The 18,585-nt window shown below is 51.4% G+C and overlaps 1 protein-coding gene across 2 annotated transcripts in view; it reads left to right on the top strand.

The window, feature by feature from the left end:
* Window positions 1-18,585, top strand: part of MICAL2 (microtubule associated monooxygenase, calponin and LIM domain containing 2) — a 223,985-nt gene that overhangs the window by 130,606 nt on the left and 74,794 nt on the right. Inside the window, exons 21-25 of one of the 2 annotated variants that reach the window (XM_079930564.1) lie at window positions 712-774; window positions 5,688-5,795; window positions 6,810-6,996; window positions 8,342-8,430; window positions 9,878-9,980. In XM_079930564.1, coding sequence (XP_079786690.1) covers window positions 712-774; window positions 5,688-5,795; window positions 6,810-6,996; window positions 8,342-8,430; window positions 9,878-9,980 — 550 coding nt within the window. Of the gene's footprint in view, window positions 1-711; window positions 775-5,687; window positions 5,796-6,809; window positions 6,997-8,341; window positions 8,431-9,877; window positions 10,984-18,585 lie in introns of those variants that run through there. The other variant, XM_079930563.1, reaches the window with a different exon arrangement.

Genomic DNA, 18,585 nt, shown 5'->3' with positions numbered 1-18,585 from the left:
TTAGAGAGAAGCTGGGTGAGTCTTGGCTGGGCAATCTGCCAGTGTTTCATCTGATACAAGGGTAGATCTCAAGGCTGCTCCAAACTCATTGTTCTCTCTGTTCTGGGGCTAGAGCTAGGCAGTGCTTTGGAGGTAACCTGTGTGCATCCCAGCCTGGGGGATTTTAACTGGCAGAATGCTGGTGTGTCAGGGAAGCAGGGTGCAGTAGTGAGAAGGGTATAGGCTTGGAGTCACGCTTGGGTTCAGAGCACCGATTACTTGATTACTCGCTGTGTGTCCTTGGATGAGCTAGTGGACCTCTCAGCACCTCATTATCCTAACCTATAAAATGGAGGTGGCAGGGCTTCCCTGGTGGCGCAGTGGTTGAGAGTCTGCCTGCTGATGCAGGGGACACGGGTTCGTGCCCCTGTTCGGGAAGATCCCACATGCTACGGAGCGGCTGGGCCCGTGAGCCATGGCCGCTGAGCCTGCGCGTCCGGAGCCTGTGCTCCGCAACGGGAGAGGCCACAGCAGTGAGAGGCCCGCGTACCACAAAAAAAAAAAAAATGGTGGTGACAGCAGCTACTCCTGAGGATGACTGGAGTAATGCAAACACCTAGCATATATCGAATGCCCCAAGTATCCAGCAAATGTGCTTTCTCCCCAGTGGAGGAGAATTCCAGAAGAAAGCTCACTTACCTAAAAGGCATGTTGATTCCTCTCTTTCTAAAGGCAAAGAAGTCACCTTCAGGCTTCCATTTCCATCCCAGCCACTTAGGAGCGCTGTGGCCTCAGGTGAGTTAGAGCCTCCCTGAACCTCAGCTGCCCCGGCCTCAAAGGGAGATTATCAGACCCACCTCGCAAGGCTGTGAGGGTTCAACACAGCTCAGCGCCTGGCACCAGGGGACGTAGGTGCAGACATGGCCGTCCACTGGGAGGTCATAGCCCCAAAGACTTGCCTGCATCTCAGCCCTGAGGGTATCATTTCCAGAGCCCCTCAAATAAGGCAGTTTCAATCCTTGCCCTGAGCATATATGGCTGAGGACTCAGGCCCACCAGCCTGTCCTCTGATGTTTCTCATCCAGGGACTCCTCAGTGAGGAATATATTTGCTCAAGTGGGCCCAGGAGACGACTTCCTCTAGCCCTACGTCGAAACTTCCCCTTCCCTCGAGCCCTCAGCCCCGAGGCCCTGGAAGCTCTGCTCCCAGCCCTGCCTGACCTGTATGGGCTTCCTTATACCCACAGCAGGCCAGGTAGCCACAGGAGGCCCAGTTCTGTGAGGAAGCACAGGCCAGACACCTGGTGTTCCTGGCTGAGTTCCAGGCCCAAGGGGGGATGTCACCATTGTTTGGACACAAGCAGGCCCAAGAGCCTGCTTCCTCCTTCATTCAGGGGAGCATCTGCCCTGCGCTGGGAGCGTAACCATGAGAAAGACACAGTCATGACATGACTGTGCAAACCGGAGGGGAGATGACCGATCTCCCAGCATGGAGCAGGGTGAGAAAGGCTCCAGCATCCAGATGGGGACCATGCTTGGCGATGGTGCTCGCGACGACAGCTCATGTCACCATGTGTGAATCTCAGTTGACTCGGGGGAGAGAAGCCAGTGTCTTCATCTGTGTGGGCCACGTTATCCTTACTAACACAGAGGAGGGACCCCAAGCAACTGCAAGTCCCCCCGAGTGAAGGCCACCGAGAAGAGGAGAAAAGAAAGAAGTTCCAGAAAGTGGAAATTTGAAGCTGCACCAATTGCGATGCTTTGGACTCATAAACCATCTGCCAGGCGGTTCTTGGGAGCCCAGCACCACGTGAGGTGCAGCCCAGATTCTTTGATGACTCTGTCACAGCCCTGTGAGGATGGCAGTGGTCTCCCCATTTTACAGATGAGGAAGCTGAGGCTCACAGAAGGGAAATGAAGTCTGTGAGGTTAATCTAATGTAATGTTAGATGATGGCCCACCTGAAGTCTCCAACCGTTCCAGCTTGTTCTAATTAACTAGCTGAAAATAACTAGAATTCAAAGGGGAAAGAGGTAGTGAAAAACACCCCAGTTCTTCAAAAGTTACATAAATATTGAAGATACATAAAGGGTTGCAAAAGCAGTCCCATGGCCCTCCAAAACTACCAATTCTCAAAACACTAGTGACTGCGACCAGTATATTTCTGGCCAGATCATCGGATTGCCCAACTTTGCATTTGGACAAATGATTCCCAGCCAAATTGTAAGCTCTCCTCTTGACCAGCACCCCAGGAGCATACGTGCTTTTGCCTTTCGGTGCAATAATCTCCTTGTTGAGAACCTCTGGCTCTTACTCTGAGGTCAAACCAGGATGAGTTTTCTGGAGGTTTCTCCATGAGCGGAGTTTCCTTTCTTCCTCAGGATGCCGAGGTGTGGTCCACGGGCAGGCATTGGTTTGTGACCCAAGGAGCACAGCAAGTGAGAGTAAGCATTAGACACTTGTAGAGCAGTTTGACATTGCCACACATCCAAGCGGGTGATCGTACTTCTAGTAATTCATTTTATTGAATCCAGAAGTATGAGGCCACGGTGGATTCGAGATTTAAAAGGAAAAAGCAAAACCTGGTCATTCGCCACCGATAGTTTGAGTTAGCAATCCATCTGGTCATGTCCTCACTGTCTTGGAGCCAATGAGGCATCCTGCTGTCAGGAAAGAGGAGATGACCCAAGACCCCAGGGCAACGTCCGCCTTCACACCAGTCTTTGGGATGAGCTTCAAAGGCCCCCTCTCACCCCTTGAGACAAGCTCTTCATCACCTGGTCTCCTTGTGACCATCCACAAGTCCTGGTGTACCTCTTGGTCTTGGTGATGATCCTGGGCACGGTTTCCATTCGGTTGTAAGAAAGCCTCTGTCACAGGTGGCAATGTGGATGCACCTGGGAGAAAGGAGCCTTATGTAAATAAGGGCCCATAATGAGAGGAAGGACCAGGCTTGGATCCCCTGGCCGGGACCTGTGCTGATAGAACAACCGAGCCGGCCCGAGACTGCACCCCCAGCAACCTCAGGGCCCTCTGCTTGCTTCTTCTGTAACTGCTCCCAAAGTCAGGGTTGCACAGGAGCTCAGCGGCACAAAGTGCTTATTAGCCTAGTGGTTACTAAGGTCTCATCAGGGACCTGTATTTAAAGCCCCAGAAAGTACAGTCTTAATCTCTGCTCGCTCAGGGGAGGCAATACTTGCGCGTGGGTCTGTGACATCACATGGTGCCTTCCTGGGAGAGCGCCTCGGAGCCAGTGCACACACTGGGTCGGGGAGGCAGCCACACAAGGGGAGTGTGCGCAGGGAGGTAAATCTGACCTCCCCTCTTTATTTTGCTGTAAACCCAGGAAGGACCTGGTATTCTACAGCTCCTATCCGAGGGCCTGTGTCGGGGGCCCCAGCAGGGGATGGAACATTAGGCAAGTAATGGCATATTGTCCTGAGCCAGCGCACCTGAACCTCTCTTAGAAGCAGGAGCCAAGTTTCTTGGCATTTGTGAAATCCTGAAAATGGCAGAATGTATGCTTGGAAGCAGAATCCTCATCTCTCCCAGGTGGGGCCAATGTTGGGTTGCGGGGGGGGGGGGGGGGGGGTGGGGGGGGGTGATAACTGGCCTGGCAGCTGCTGCCACGGAGAAGGAGTGAGCTTTGTCAGGTCTGAGGAGGTCCTGTCTGTCTGAGTCCTGGGATCAGACACCCCAGCAGGCCCCCGGCCACATTTTCCATAGTCCCCCAGAGCCCTGCACGTGGTCTGGCGTGACTGATCCAGAGTAGCTACTGGTGTTGGGACTTCCTCAATGAGAAAGGGGGCAGGCGTCTCCTGGGTCTTTTTTTTTTTTTTGACATCTTTATTAGAGTATAATTGCTTTACAATGGTGTGTTAGTTTCTGCTTTGTAACAAAGTGAATCAGTTATACATATACATATGTTCCCATATCTCTTCCCTCTTGCGTCTCCCTCCCTCCCACCCTCCCTATCCCACCCCTCCAGGTGGTCCCAAAGCACGGAGCTGATCTCCCTGTGCTATGCGGCTGCTGCCCACTAGCTGTCTGCCTTGCGTTTGGTCGTGTGTATATGTGTCCCGGGTCCTGCCTTTCTCCCCAGCCTGCTTGGCGTCCCTTCTGTCTTCATCCTCTCTTGGTGCTTGTGCCTTTGCGGGCACCCGATGTGCTAGCCTCAGGTCCTGAGGGTGGGCCCTGCTCCCAGGAGTCGGGGGCTGGGGACGCCGGCTGCCACTTGCTTTGCTGTCCCCTGAACTTCCTGCTTGATACTTGAGGCTTGCACAGCAGATTCGATGTGGCCTTCCAGGAGCGGTCTTGGGTTTCGATGGAGGGCCTTCCTTCGCCCCCGCACGAGTCACTGTTACTCGCCATCAAGATGGCTATCAACCTGTGTCCAAGGGCCTTCCGCCTAAATTGTTGCTCTCTGTGGCCACACCTCCCAGAAGCTGGATTCAGAGGCTGGGGGAGCGTCTGGAGCCTCCCTCCCTCCAGGGTCTTGGGATCAGGAACAGTGTTTATAGATATAATCTCATATTGTGCATTTTTGTCCCCCTGCAGGGGAGACTGCAGTATTACCAGGCTGGCCTTTCAGAGCTGGTATGGAAAGAGGGAGCAAGTCGGGGTTTGCCCAGGGGTGTATGTGTGATTGTGCTATGTCTGCTTGGGCTGTCAGCTCCCACCCCTTCCGCAGCTCCATGACACGCCGGTGGGGTTCCACGCATTCATGGGTAGGCATGGACCATCATGTCCTTGGGAGCACAGACACCCACAACCTGTCAGGCTGTGATCCCCAGAGCCAGCGTGGAGCTGACTTGCCCAGCACCATCTCTGGGGCCCTGGGCACTGCCGCCTGGAGCTCCCCATCCTTCTCCCTGTACCTGCCCAGTAGGGACCAGCATTCACTCCCATTTCGGTCGTGTTTTTGTCGGCAAGGTGGTCTGCATGCTGACCTGACAGGACTCAGGTTAGACGTAGCCATAGCTCCCTATGGGACACGGGAGCTGCAAGGCAGGATGAATTCAGAGGGAGAAGGGAGGGTGGAGTCAAGTTCATCTTGGTCCAGCCCTGCCAAGTGCCAGGCACTCACACACACGCTCTCTCACTCAGTTCCTGCCACAGCTCCGTGAGGCAGGCACCGTTTATCCCCATTTCACTAAATGAGGATGCTGGGCTCAGAAGTTGAGGACTTGGCGCCCCATCTCAGAACTGGTTAGTGGTGGAGCAGGGTCCTAACCCTCCAGGTCTGGGAGTGGGGGGTCTGGGGCAGTTCTCACTAAACAGTAGCTCCCGGCCCTCCAGAGAGGAGGGGTCTTGGGGAGGGCGGCCGCAATGCAGCTGGCTTGTTTTCTTACTGTGAAGGCCTCCCGGGCTTGGGCTCAAGAGACCTTAGCAGAGTCCTGGCTCTTCTTGCATTTCTTTCTAAGTGGGCTTGGACAGATCCCTTCCTCTGGTATTTATTCCCCCTACCTGTGAACCAAGCAACTCAAACTCCTGAAGACCATGTACCCTGCAGGCCTCCATCTCTCTTTTCTCCATCTGCAGAGTGCCCACTGCCTACTCTGGGCTGGTTAGGCCTCTCCTGGGACGTTGGGTGCCGTTTGCATGTGGGTGTGGAGCCCTCTCCCACCTCCAGCTTGTTCGTGTCTTCCTTCTCGGTGCTAACTGGCCTCTACCTTTGTCTCTGTCTACTCTATCTCTGCTCTTGGATAGCTGACAGTAGGGAAAGTGTCCAGCGGAATAGGGGCTGCAGCTGAAGTTCTGGTCAATCTGTACATGAATGATCACAGACCTAAGACTCAGGCCATCTCTCCAGACCTGGTAAGGATGTACACCCCACAGCCTTCACCCACAGACACTGGCTCTGGCCTCCCAGGGAGGGTGCATGGGACGCAGAGAGGATTGCCTGGCCCCTCTTCTCATGGGACGAGAGGGGCTGAGACCGGGCTGGATCAGAGCAGAGGTTAGCGGGAGGCTGTTCTTCCTTTTAGACAAACCTCACTCAGCCCCCTTGTGGCTCATTTCACAAAGCAGAGCATCTTCCCTGCTGGCTGGGGCTCTAGAGAACTCAGTGCAAAGTCCAGGAGGGGCCGTCTGCAGAGGTGGACAACACTTACTGCCAATGTTTAGCATCCAATCTGGATTGGATTGAGAATTAAGTAATGGAGAAAACACCCTTTTCCTCTGAATTCTCCCCTTCTCCAGTGACTCCGCTCATTTTGGTTTCCTTTTGGTACACTCCCCTGGAATCACCCAGGTGTGCCCCTTCTGCCCTGGCCCTTGCCCTTGCCCTCTCCTCTCCCCTCTTGCATTTAGGAAGTTGACTGGCAGCCAACTTCAACACACAGAAAAGGACTGCCCCTTCTCTGCAGTTCTCTTGAACAGTTTTATTACCATGAGCTTTCCCTGCCTGACCTAGGTCACTGCAGGGAGACAAGGATGTGTAAAACATTCTTTCAGGGACCTCACTCTAGATGCAGGCAGTACGTAACCCCTGGGTCAGATTCCTGGAGACAGCATCGCTGGGCAGCATGTTTGTGAGGGACGCCCGCTCCATCAGACCAGGAGATGTCACTCTCACCCTGAAACCAGAATGGCCAGCCTGCCTGGGAGTACAGTTAACAGCTGCCCTTGCAGGGCTGGGGTCTGTGTACCTTCCCACCTTCATTCTCTGCTGAAGTGCCCGCAGTCAGCGCCTGCAGTGACAAAAGCAGCACCTAGCCTGTGAGGCCCCACGATGCAGGCCGGCATCTCTACAAGGCCAGCCTCACAGCTGAAGGTGCGGTGTACGCCCTAACACACTGCTCTTCTCTCCCGATGCCCTGTGTCTCCCAGGAGTCCATACGGAAGGCGTTTCCCCTGAACCTGGGTGGCAGCGACACCTGTTATTTCTGCAAGAAGCGCGTGTACGTGATGGAGCGGCTGAGCGCGGAGGGCCACTTCTTTCACCGGGAGTGTTTCCGCTGCAGCGTCTGTGCCACCACCTTGCGCCTGGCCGCCTATGCCTTCGACAGTGACGAAGGTAAACCCCCAGGGGCCAGGGCAGCACTCATCTCTGGCCTGGGCTTCAGTCCCTTTGGAGGCTCTGGGACAGGCAGCACTTCCCAGGGAGTTTTGGTGTCATCAGGAAAGCTCTTCAGGGAGCAGGGATCCCCTGCTAAAGAGAGAGGCCGCCTGTGGTGAGCAGGGGTCCTGAGGGAAGGGGAGCTGTCAGCACCAGGGGTGCATCAGCGTGGGGGGCACCTACCAGGCGACGAGTGCCTTATGAATGTTTTCTTACTCAGTCTCACCACCTTCAATTGCCCCTGTGTGGCTGAGAGAATCAAACCTGATAACCTATGTCACATGCTCGACACCACACCTGACATGTAATAGGGGTTCAGTAAATGATGGCATATTCGTGTTATTATGTATAAAGTACGCATTGTAAAAATGGCCGTAACCGCAACATGCCCTCTGAGAAGTGGCCTGCCGGCGTCATCAGTGAAAGAATTGCACTCATTGGAATGAGTGATTATTTTCTAATTTCCAGCACTTGATGTTTGCACGGTCATATAATGACAGCGCTTGTGATTCCATACCCTCAAACTAACTGCCTGGGTTCAAATCCAGACTATGCCACTTCTAGCCATATAACCTTGGGCCTGTTACGTAACCTCTTGGTCCCTCCGTTTTCTTACTTATAAAATGAGGATGATACTACTTAGCTCATAAGGTCATTATGAGGGTTGCTGGGTTAATTCCCGGGATGATAGTGTCTGGTATATTGAGTCCTACACAAGATTTTTCTGCTGTTATCATTATTCCCATCACTATTGTCACTATTGTAACAGTGAGCAGAGAAGGCTTTTCTGGAAGGCACCCGGTAGTCCCGGGCAGTGGCCAGTGGCCCAGTGTGTGCCTCACTGAGTTTTCCTCTCCAACACTGCCACAGCCTGTTCTGCTCCTTTCCCACCCCCAGGGGTCCCAGAAGCAAGAGGAACTAGAAACAGAGCTGCTATTCTGGGCGGTCCATTTTGCAGCCTGGCAACTTGCCTTGGGAAGGGACTTGGCCTGGGGGATTATCTGAGGGTTTCAGCCCCATCCCGGGAGCCCCGCCTGTTGCTGCAGCCTGCCCCCCCCGTCTGAGCCATTTCCTTAAGGCAGGTGATGGAAACCATTTCCCAAGTTTGCGCCTTCCTGGCCTTGTTTTCAGTAGCAGCGTTTTCTGACCTAGATGGTGGCAGGCACTTGGCTCATGTCCTGCTGTGTGGTTCTGGTTTACAGGAGAAAAACCTCTCTCTCTCTCTCTCTCTCTGTGTGTGTGTGTGTGTGTGTGTGTGTGTGTGTGTGTGTGTGTGTGTGTGTGTGTGTGTGTCTCTTTACAGGCAAGTTTTTCTGCAAGCCTCATTTCATTCACTGTAAAACCAACAGTCAGCAACGGAAGAGACGGGCAGAGTTGAAGCAACAAAGAGAAGTACGTTTTGTCTTGAAAGTGGTGGTGAAACAGGGAAGGCCCCTGATAGGAGAAGGTGTTCAAGGGTTCCTGCAAGTTCAGCCAATGTTTCTGGCTTTGAGGGATTGAAACTCAGGTGAAGAGGGCTCTGCTCCCTGGCATGGAGGGTCCCTCTGCCTTAGTCTGTTCAGCTTGCCTCTGGGCTATGACCTGTCCCGGGGGAATGACTGCTGCTTCTCACGAGAAGCCCAGAAGAGCTTTCCCATGTGCCACGGATGGGGCTATATGCTTAGCCATGCAAAGCCATGTAGCCCCCGGTGCCTGGGGCCCCCATGACCACAGGGGCACTGTTAGCAGGGATGCCTGGTATAGAGCCAACCCTCTGTGGTTTCCAAGTCCTTTCCCCAGGCTCTTGGATGTCAGCAAAGTGACTGGCCCACTGAATTTGTGGATGGCTTATGATAGGGCCCCCTCGTACCTTCTCTATGGCTTGATTAATCACCCACCTCCAGCAAGACCCACAACTTCAGCTTTTTTCTAATTATACAAGTAATATAGGCTCAACATAGAAAAACGGGTAAATATAATAAACAAAAGTGTATAAAGAAGGAAAGTGAAATCACCCATCCCCACTCTATCCTGAGAAAATCATAATTAACATTTTGGAACATTTCCTTGCAGACTTTTTTCTATATGAGTACAGTTGATCCTTGAACAGTGTGGAGGTCAGGAGCTCTGACTCTCCACAGGGTCGAAAATCCGCATATAACTGATAGTCAGCCCACCGTATCGGCGGTTCCTCCACGTCCGTAGATTCAACCAACCGTGGATCGGGTGGAACTGTAGTATTTACTATTGAAAAAACTCTGCATTTAGGTGGACCCATGCAGTTCAAACCTGCATTGTTCAAGGGTCAACTGCATGTTCTAACCCAGTGGGAATCCCATGTCTACAGTTTCATAGTCGTCTTTTCTCACTAACACTATATTAAGAACAGTTTCCCATGACATTAAAAATGCTTTTGGAGCCTAATTTTTGATGCCTGTAAAAGATGGTTGATAATTTATTTGCGTCCTATATTGTTGGACATTTATGTTGTTTACTATTTTTACCTTATAAATATTTTTACGGTGAATGTCTTTGTACCCACATCTTTCTCCATATTTCAAATAGTTTACTTAGGATCAGTCATGAGAAATGAGATTGCTGAGTCAAAGGGCGGGTATGTTTTGAAGGCTCCAAACAAAACTGACCCCTGTGATCAGTTTGCCACCCCCCAGGAAAGTCATGCCCATGTTCAGCCTGCCCTTCAGCAGTGCATGGGGGCGGAGATTTGGGGGAGGGGGGCTGGTTGCAAATTGCAGGGTCTGCCACGTTCTCTATTTACTGGCTCTCTTCCTCTGCTTCATTGGAGGCGTCGTCTCTAAGCGTCATGGACTAAATGCCCTCACCTTGATGTCTTTCTCAGGAGGAGGGGATGTGGAAAGAGCAAGAAGCCTCTAGGCGAGACCCTCCTGCGGAAAGTTCTTGCGCTGCCGCCGCCATCGGCACGCCGGAAGGCAGCCCCCCAGGTACCCCCAATTCCTTCCTTAGGAAGGTGCTAAGCTGGCCCCTCAGGCTGCCGTGGGGCCTGCTTCACCTTCCCCGGAGGCTGCTTAACTGGATTCAGGGACTGCTGCGTGCTGCCAGTCTGCATATCAGGGACAATGCTTACAACTACTGCTACACGTACGAGCTCCTGAGCCTCGGGCTGCCCCTGCTCTGGGTGTTCTCCGAGGTCCTGGCTTCCATGTACCGGGAGACCGAGGAGTCCCTCGAGGGCATCCGCGACTGGCTGCTCAGATGCTTCCCGGCCAAGCTGCACTGATGCCCAGCCCCAAAGTGCCTTAACATTTCCCGTGTAGATGGCAGCATGTGCAGCCAGCCCAGGCGCTGGCCAGGGAGCCCCACGCCCTTTAACCAGTTAGTTCAAAGCCAAAGAGTTTCCCGTCGGCCACCTGCACCTGGCCTGGTCGCGGTGAACATCTGCTCCCGGTGCCCAGGCCAGCACGACATGAAGGATATGTTTTTATACCTTTGTACTTTTATACCAAAGCGAGCCATATTTCTAGGTTTACATTTCAATTTTTAACTTTTAATAAGCCAAGAGAAAGCATCTTTTTCTATGAGTGTCAGTTTTTCTAGACACGGGTTTGACGTTTGTAACTGGTATTACAAACCCTTCCCACGTTGTGGTCAGTTGTAATCGCTGCTGCCTGCAACATGAATGATTTGGGCTTCTCTGTAAACCAGAACCAGTGCCTTTTGATTTATGTGCCTGGATACCACTTTTCAACAACGGACAGTTGTTTGCAACATGAAAGCATAATACTTTAGGAGAAAAAAATAGAAAGGGCAGAAGAGAATTAAACCTACAGAAGCACGTGGCAGTGTGTAGTCGCCTGTTATCTGTCCTCCCAGAGGGCAGAGGACTGTTTCGCTCACTTGTTTGGATGTAAAAGAGTAGCGTAAAGGTTCCTCGCTCAGAACCGCATCACAGCCAAATGATGTAGAACCACAGGGTCTCAGGCAGATTGCTACAAATAGACGTTTCCCTTCCCACTAATGAGCGCGGCAGCGAAAGCCCACTGGCCCCTGACCACGTGGAACGCCATCAAACTGTTGCAGTGTTGAAGAGGAGTTATGTCCGCTGGTGGCATTTTAAGCCCTCCTTAGGAGGTCCCCAGCCCAGGCTGCAGTCCAAGCCGAGGCCACTCAGGGTCCACAGCCATGAGGCTGAGGGAAGAAGTTGCCCTTTCGCATAACGTCCTTTGGGACCGAGGGCATTTGATAGCACCTCAGGGTATTATTTCTGGGAAGTGCGGCCTGCCCCGTGAGCATGGCTTGCAGACGTCCCGGCTTCTTAGCCGCCCGGCTGCCATGCATATTTGGTCAAACAGTCAGAAACCATTTATTTTCACGCTGTCCTAGCAAAGGAATGCGTCTGACCTCCAGGGGGAAGCTCCCCTGTGTCTTGACTGTCAGGGGAGGCTGAGAGTGGACGCTATTACTGACTCATGCAAAAGAAACACACCCTATTAAGGGCAAAACAGGCCTTGGGCCCACCTGCATTCTTCTCTCTGGGCATCTGGAAGAGGCCTCAGCTCTCCCGACTCCACTTGCCTGGACATACACGGCTGCTGAGTCTGGCTGAACAGTGGAGATGGCTGATAGAGAAAGGCCTTCTGCAGTGTGTTCAGTGTATCTAGAGTGGCTGGGCCAGAGACGGCTCTCCGCGTGTTACACTAGAAAGATCCTCTAGGTTAAATAAGGATGGAGCCCGGTAGGTTAGGAGCCAGAGCTCTTGAGGCCTTTGAGATGCCAAGTTCTCTAGGGTGGGAAGAAGTGGGGAGGCATTTCTATAAACACTTCCCTAAGTCCTTGGGCAAATCAGGGACATGGCTGCGGCCAAGTTCGTGGGAACTGGCGCCTCTGTCCTTGTTGGAACTGTTCTCGTCCTATGACTTGCATTGTGTTTTTCCAAATTTCTGCTGGTATTTTAATGTTCCGCGTGGTGGGAGGAGCCCTTGATTCATTTTATGTTTGATTCTGAAAGTCACGACATAAACACATGCACAGCTGTCATTGTTATTCCCGTCAGCTCAGGGCAGGGCGAGATGCTTTGTGGGATGCTCCGTGAAGCCAGTTAGGATCTCTGAGAATGTCACTTTTGGCCATAAGGAGACTGGTTTGAATTACTCTGGCGAGACAGGGCGTGCCTGTCAGAAGCCTGAGTTGTTTGTATGTTCTGAGACTTTGAACCTTCCTGGTGGGGCAGCACCAAAACACAAAGGTGGGTCCTGGAGGCGGGGCGGATGTCTCTAAGCCTCCACAACATATTCAAGAATGAACGTGGGGCTCGAGAGTAAAATCGGGGCAGAGAGGATGTGGAGGGCTGTGGAGGACAGAGGAGTGTCAGCCAATTGCACGGATTCACTCTTGCAGATAAGTGGCTGCTCACTGCCAGAAAGGTTCATCCGTCCTAAGCAAACCGTAACTTGTTTGGGGAAGTTTCTCTTTTTTTAATGGTTGCCTCGTTTTCAATTCCCGTGCCTTCTCGTGTTGCCTTGTGCCCCGCAACTAAATTCTCTTTTCTGTCTCTCTCTTTCCGACCTTACACTGTGGCCGTCAGTTCATTTCAGCCTTCCGGTGCTACACCCACTTCTTGGCTGACACAATTCTGCTCTGAGGTGACTGGTTTTCTTGCCAATTTTCAGAGAGTGGTACTAACCCCTGACCCGCTTTCCGTACCCCATGCCCCCGCCGTGGCCTTGGTTGAGCTAACTGCGAGTGTCTTGCATACTAATGCGCTCATTCAGTGGCATGGTTGGTGAACAGCATGGGGTGGTGTTCAGCTCAAAAGCGAAAGCCGTTTCTGATTCCATCCCTCTGAGCCAGCTGCCTGGTCCACCCCAAGTGCCTGCCCCGCCTCCCCCTGCGCCCTGCGGCCTGCGTGCATGCTTTTCTGGTTGCACGTACAAAGCCCCTCACCTTCCTGGGAGGGTTAACGCCGAATGTGAGACAGTACCATAGAGAGGGCGCTTCACCTTTGAAAAGAACTTTCACCTCTCAGCCTCTGAAAAAGCACATGCATACCAGCATCTTCTTCAGTTGGTTCTAGTATAAAGGTTATCAATGAAAACCATAGGTGACTCTTTTCAGAAGGATTTAAAAAAAAAAATACTCCCAGGCTTCATCACAAGCTTGACCCAGACAGACTCTGTATCTTGAACACACAATCACAATTTTCCTAGCAAATCCTTTCTCCACTGCAGCCCATACTTTACCTCCAAGGGCTTTGCTGTGGCTCTTCTGATCGCTCTGGGCTCGTAAAGCCCTGGATGATACAGAAGCTTCAACTAGAGCAGTCATTGTCACAGACCAGGGAAGCCTTTGAGAGATAACTCAGTTGGGCCCCAGGTCTGGAGCAGCGCATTTCAATGCCCCCACCTGCCTTTAGCTGGAGCAGCAGGACACTCAGAGTGCTTTTAAAGAGAAACACCACGCCAAGTACAGTGGGGCTGCTGAAGGCCAGGCCTCGCAGTCTCGGGCCGCAGGTGGTGTGCGTCCTGCATGCGGCCCAGAGCCATGCTGACCCTCGCCTGTCTGCACAGCCCCGCATGCTGCATGGCTCCCTCGTTGGTGCAGATCCTAGCCAGGACCAAGTCACCCTTCTTGTCTTATCTTCTCTTGCAGAGTCTCCCCCCTTTTTAGAATGTCAACCAAAGAGTGCCCTCCTCCCTCCAGCCTCCTCCCTAGCTAGCCTCCCCACATCATCACCACGCATGTTTGTGACCTTTGGTAGTCATTACAGTGCCACATGGAACCCTGTATTTTGCACACGGCGGACAATGTTTAGCTTTATTTATGGTATTTGATGCTGTAAATGAAAATAAATATGGTTCTTTATAAAGCTCATTGTTTCCTCTCTTCTTTGCCACGGAAGCTGCTCAAACCTCAAACACAGGGGTTGGTTGAAGGGGTCAGCCTTCCCTAAACGGAGTGGGGGGGGGGCTTCACTTGTGGTGACATGGGACTTTCTGGGGCTGTGCTGGGTACTCTGAGAGGAAATATTACCCAGGGGTAATATTTGGAAAATATCACCCATGCTCCGGGGCCAGGCTTTGGGGACTGTTCCTTGAAAACTCATCGTGCTCTCCCGCTGTAGGTGCTGGGCATGACTGGCTGAAGGTCAGAGTCACCTCGGCTGTCAGGAACAGGCTGTATTGACAGCTGCTTGCAGCCGTTTCCCACACACATCCAAGCAGTGGACCCGCAGGAGCGCTTTACTTGGGAACCTTGCTGTGACTTAGGTTCCCATGTGATAGAGGTTGGTCTTGAAAGTTTTGTGCTGGTCTAGCTGAGTGATGGGTGAAAGGTAAGGAGGAAGGACTGGACATTGGTTTCAGGATGGCAGTGAATGTGGCAGGTGTGCTCCTCCAGATGCAGAGCCATTTGTGATGCTAAGAGACCTGCCTTGCCCCCAAAGACTCAGGTCACTCAGTGTCTTAGGCTGCAAGGCTCTGCCCACAGGGCCAGTCTGAGGACAGCACCATGGCAGGCTCTGGCCCAATTCCACTTGTCTTTAAGGGAAGGATTTGAAGTTTTCACTCAACTAGTCTGGACAGTGTCAAAGAAATCTGGTCCTCAACCTCCCTAGGGTGGGATACGTCCCTTTGCCATGCTGGATGTGGCTGGGCTTCTGATGCTGGCATGAAAACTCATCTGTGAACTTCATGAGGGCCGCTGTATCTCTAAAGGGGCACTTCTGAGGCCCTGGGCCTCTGAGCACAGTTGCTGGTGCCTGGAACTGCCTCCAGAGCTGTCTGTGGTCATGACCAAGTGTCTGTACTCCTACCCAGGTGAGATACTCTTTCCCTTCCCTAAAAGGAAGGGTGTTAGGGACTGAAGTCAGGAGCTGGGTTAGACAAGTGACTCATTCCTTTATCCATTCATCTAGTCAAGTGTTTGTTGAATACCTAACATGCCCTAGGCATATTCTAGGTCCTAGAGATGCGGCAGTGAACCACACAGAATTCCTGCCCCTCCCTGCATCTTAGCCTGCACGTATCTCGGTGTTGTACTAGACTTGATGTGTTTTGTTTAGTTGTGCATGCACTTATTTGTTTACTTGTTCATGTGCACATTTGTTTACTCACCTAATATGTACTGAGCATCTACTGTATGTTGGGAATATAGCAGGGAGTGAAACAGGCAAAAATCCTCATTCTCATGGAGCTTATAGTTTGGTTTTGATTTTTGATCTGAAGTTGGGTTAAAACAACACTTTCCAAAGTGTGACAATGGAACACTAGCTTCAAGAGGTGCTTTGTGAAAAAAGGGTTCCATGGTCACAGAGTCTGAGAAGTGTTTTATACTTATCATGCCAGTCCTCCCAAATCTTGGCGATCCACAAGATTCATTAGCGTATTGAAGTCTGAGGAGTCCTCCAGTGAAGAAGCCTAATTAACTTTGCTGAAGTGGGCTTTCCCGTACCTCTTTGAAGTGAGTTTTTTGTTTGTTTAGGGGCAGTTTTTGTTTTGCATGTTACATTCTACATAAGAGTTTGGTAGAATATTCTTTATCCAAAATCACTGGATGGAAGAATTAAAATAAAAAATGTAAATAATAGAATTAGGTATTAAATAGAATTAAGTACTGGTGAAATAATGGAGTGGTAACTTTCTAAACTTTAAAACCTCTAATGGAAAAAAATTACAGAGGAAAAACATACCCCACATCTGACTTACAAACATTTTTAAAACTTAACATATAAAAATAAAAATGAAAATATTCAACAGGCAGTCAGACTGGGGAAAAATCTGAATTCGATGTGATGACAAAGATGTTCATTGCTGTGGCATTTAGAAGGTTCCTGCAAAGCGATGGTCTCAGGGGCCTTGCACATGATATTTGTTGATTAAAGACCCCATAATAAATGGGCAAAGGTTATGCATGGACTGTTCACACTCAAGCAAATTTTAAAAGAAAACACTTAAACAACAAGCATTTCCAAAAATGTTCTAACTTGGCTTTCAAAGGAATGTAAATTAATTATGCTGCACCCACTGAATAAGTAAAGGAATAGTGAAGCAGATTGTAAGAAAAAATATGAACTTAATCACTAGTATTAAGTGTAAAGTTAAATGGGGACCATCTTTTCTGGAAAGCAATATGGCAACGAGTATTATGACCCATTAAAGGGATTCTGACCTCTTGACCCAGTAATCACACCCCAGGAACTGATCCTAAAGAAATAATCCAGCCAAAGAAAGAAAATCCCTGCAACCTGAATATTGAGTAGAGTAAGGGGGTCAAGCAAAGCGGGTGGGGGTGAGCCGTTCTCCTCTATTTCTGAGAACTCATTCACTTTCAGAGCTTTTTCTTTCATCCCTTAAATAAGTAAAAGAAGTGACTGCCACTTTCACTGCCCCAAGGCCACTGTTTCCATGGGGCCAAAGGCTTTCTGTGCGGTCCCTCATTAGCTTTTCACCTCCTGGTGGCAACCTTGAGTTGGCACTGACATTAAAGTTCACTGATGCTAGAGGTGACCTAGAGCAGCATCTTCAGCTGTTGAGGAGCCCAGGCCAGGAATCAGATGCTGTTCTCAGGAGACCCTTGGCACAGGGGAAGGCCCTGGACTTGGCGGAAGACCGGCTTTGGCCCCAGGACATCGTATTGACTCAGAGGCACCGGGCGAGTCCCTTCTGTGAACGGGGCTAACCGTGCCTCTGGCAGAGGGTTTGGGGAAGGCAGAGTCAGTGAGCTGAGTGTGCCCAGCAAGAGCTCTTGGTGAGTTCTGGGGAGTACCTTCCTGGTTTCGTGCAGCAGCGAGTGCCCTGAGGGAGGCATTCTGGGTCAGCCGGGGCTCAGAGTCTGACAGGACATCTTCTGGTTGGGGACTAAACAGGTCTCGATTCACATGGAGTGGCAACATCTATTGTTTTCTAGTTTTCTGGTCCCCCAGCTCTCTTGAAGGTGACTGGTTATCTCCCTTTAGACACGCTGGCCTCAGCTTGAGCCCCTTCTCTCCTGCCACCTGCTAGCAGCACTTCAGTTTTGCTGTAGTGAGTGCCTGAGTCTCAGCACAGGGAGCCTCCTCGAGCTCTGGCTCGGGCTACCTGCTCACCATCTCCACTTAGCTGTCTACTGAGAGGCTCCAACTTACACGTCCACCCCCAACTCCTGGTCTTCCCCTGAGACAGACACTGCCCTCGGCCTTTGCAGTCTCTGGACACGGCAGTTCCATTCTTGTTGCTCAGCTCAGAGCCTTGGCTGGAGTCATTCTTGGCTCTTCTTTTCTTGGCCCCATGTCCAGTCCATCTGTGAATTCTAAGTACAGCCAGAGTCTGTCCACATCCCACCACCTCCATGCTACCGCCTGGCCCCAGCCACTGTCACCTCTTCCTCTGTTATTCCGGTAACCTCCTCTAAGCTCTCCTTCTAGAGAGTTCTCCTTACTCCATTCAACCTATTTTCAACACAACAGCTAGAGGAATCTTGTGAGAACTTAAGTCTGATCTCTCCTCTGCTCCAAACTCCAGCAGCTCCCCAGCTCACTTAGCGTGAAAGCCAAAGGCATACAGTGGGGACTCCTGGTAAGTGCAGCCGGGCAGGACAGCCATGCCCCAGTATGGCAGGCGGGCCTGGAGCCCAGGGCTACCTATCAATTTACTCATCGCCTGAAGACCCCCTAGAAACTGGCATTCCCAGTAGTACACTCTCAGAAGCCCCGGGATGGCAACTGTGCTGTCTTCAGGCACGTGTGCTTTTATCTTTTAAAGGGACATGCACTGCAAAGGACCTTGGTACTGGATAGACATATGTCCCTCCTAGAGCAATTAGGTGGAGGGAACACCTGACACAGACCCCTTCCCAGGCCCCTCCTCCATCCTGCTGAGGGCTTGTCAGTGTCCCCTCACTCATCCACCTTGAAAGAGGGCAAGGAGACTGCACTATGCTTAGTACCCTGGACATCTGCCTGTTTGCTCTCAGATACACTCCCTGCCCTTCCCCTGCTCCGCTCTGTATTAGAGAGGTGTAACCCTTGCAAAAGACATTTCCCAAGCTCTCTTGCGAACTGGTTTCCTACTAAGTTTGACCATTAGGACGCACAAGTGGGAGAGTGCAGGGTGGAATCGAGGGAGAAGCCAGGGTATTCCTCCTGTCCCTCTGCATCCTGGGCAGTGCTGTGTCTTTTTTGTGGTACCCGCCTCCTACTGCATGGCCCTGGCCTCTGGACTCATAGCACCAGCTCCTTCCGGTGTCCCCCTAGCCAGTGGCTTCCTGCCATTACTCATCTCTGGGTTGCCTCACGTTCCCCATTTGGCTTTTCAACTCATCCAATACCATCGTTATTAGCTTCCTGTATTAACTTTACTCTGTTGAACTCCCTGGCTTGGGTTCTATTTTCCTGACTGGTAAACTTAGTTCCATTGCTCTTGTTAAACTGTTTTCTTCCAAGAGAACTGTGGGCAAGACAGCAGAGGGAGCTTTTCCAAGCCCAGAGGCAAAAGTGGCTCTGGCAGTTAGGAGCTGTGTGACCCCGGACAAGTGAGATAACACCTCTGAGCTTCGGTTTCCTCATCTGTAAAATGGGCTTAAAAACTGTATATAGGAGAACATGTTTTGTTGTCT

This window comes from Stenella coeruleoalba (genome assembly GCF_951394435.1).
Source record: "Stenella coeruleoalba genome assembly, chromosome: 8".
NCBI classification, from domain to species: Eukaryota; Metazoa; Chordata; class Mammalia; order Artiodactyla; family Delphinidae; genus Stenella; species Stenella coeruleoalba.
Note: the sequence above shows the minus strand (reverse complement) of the source record. Positions and strands in the feature narration are given on the sequence as shown.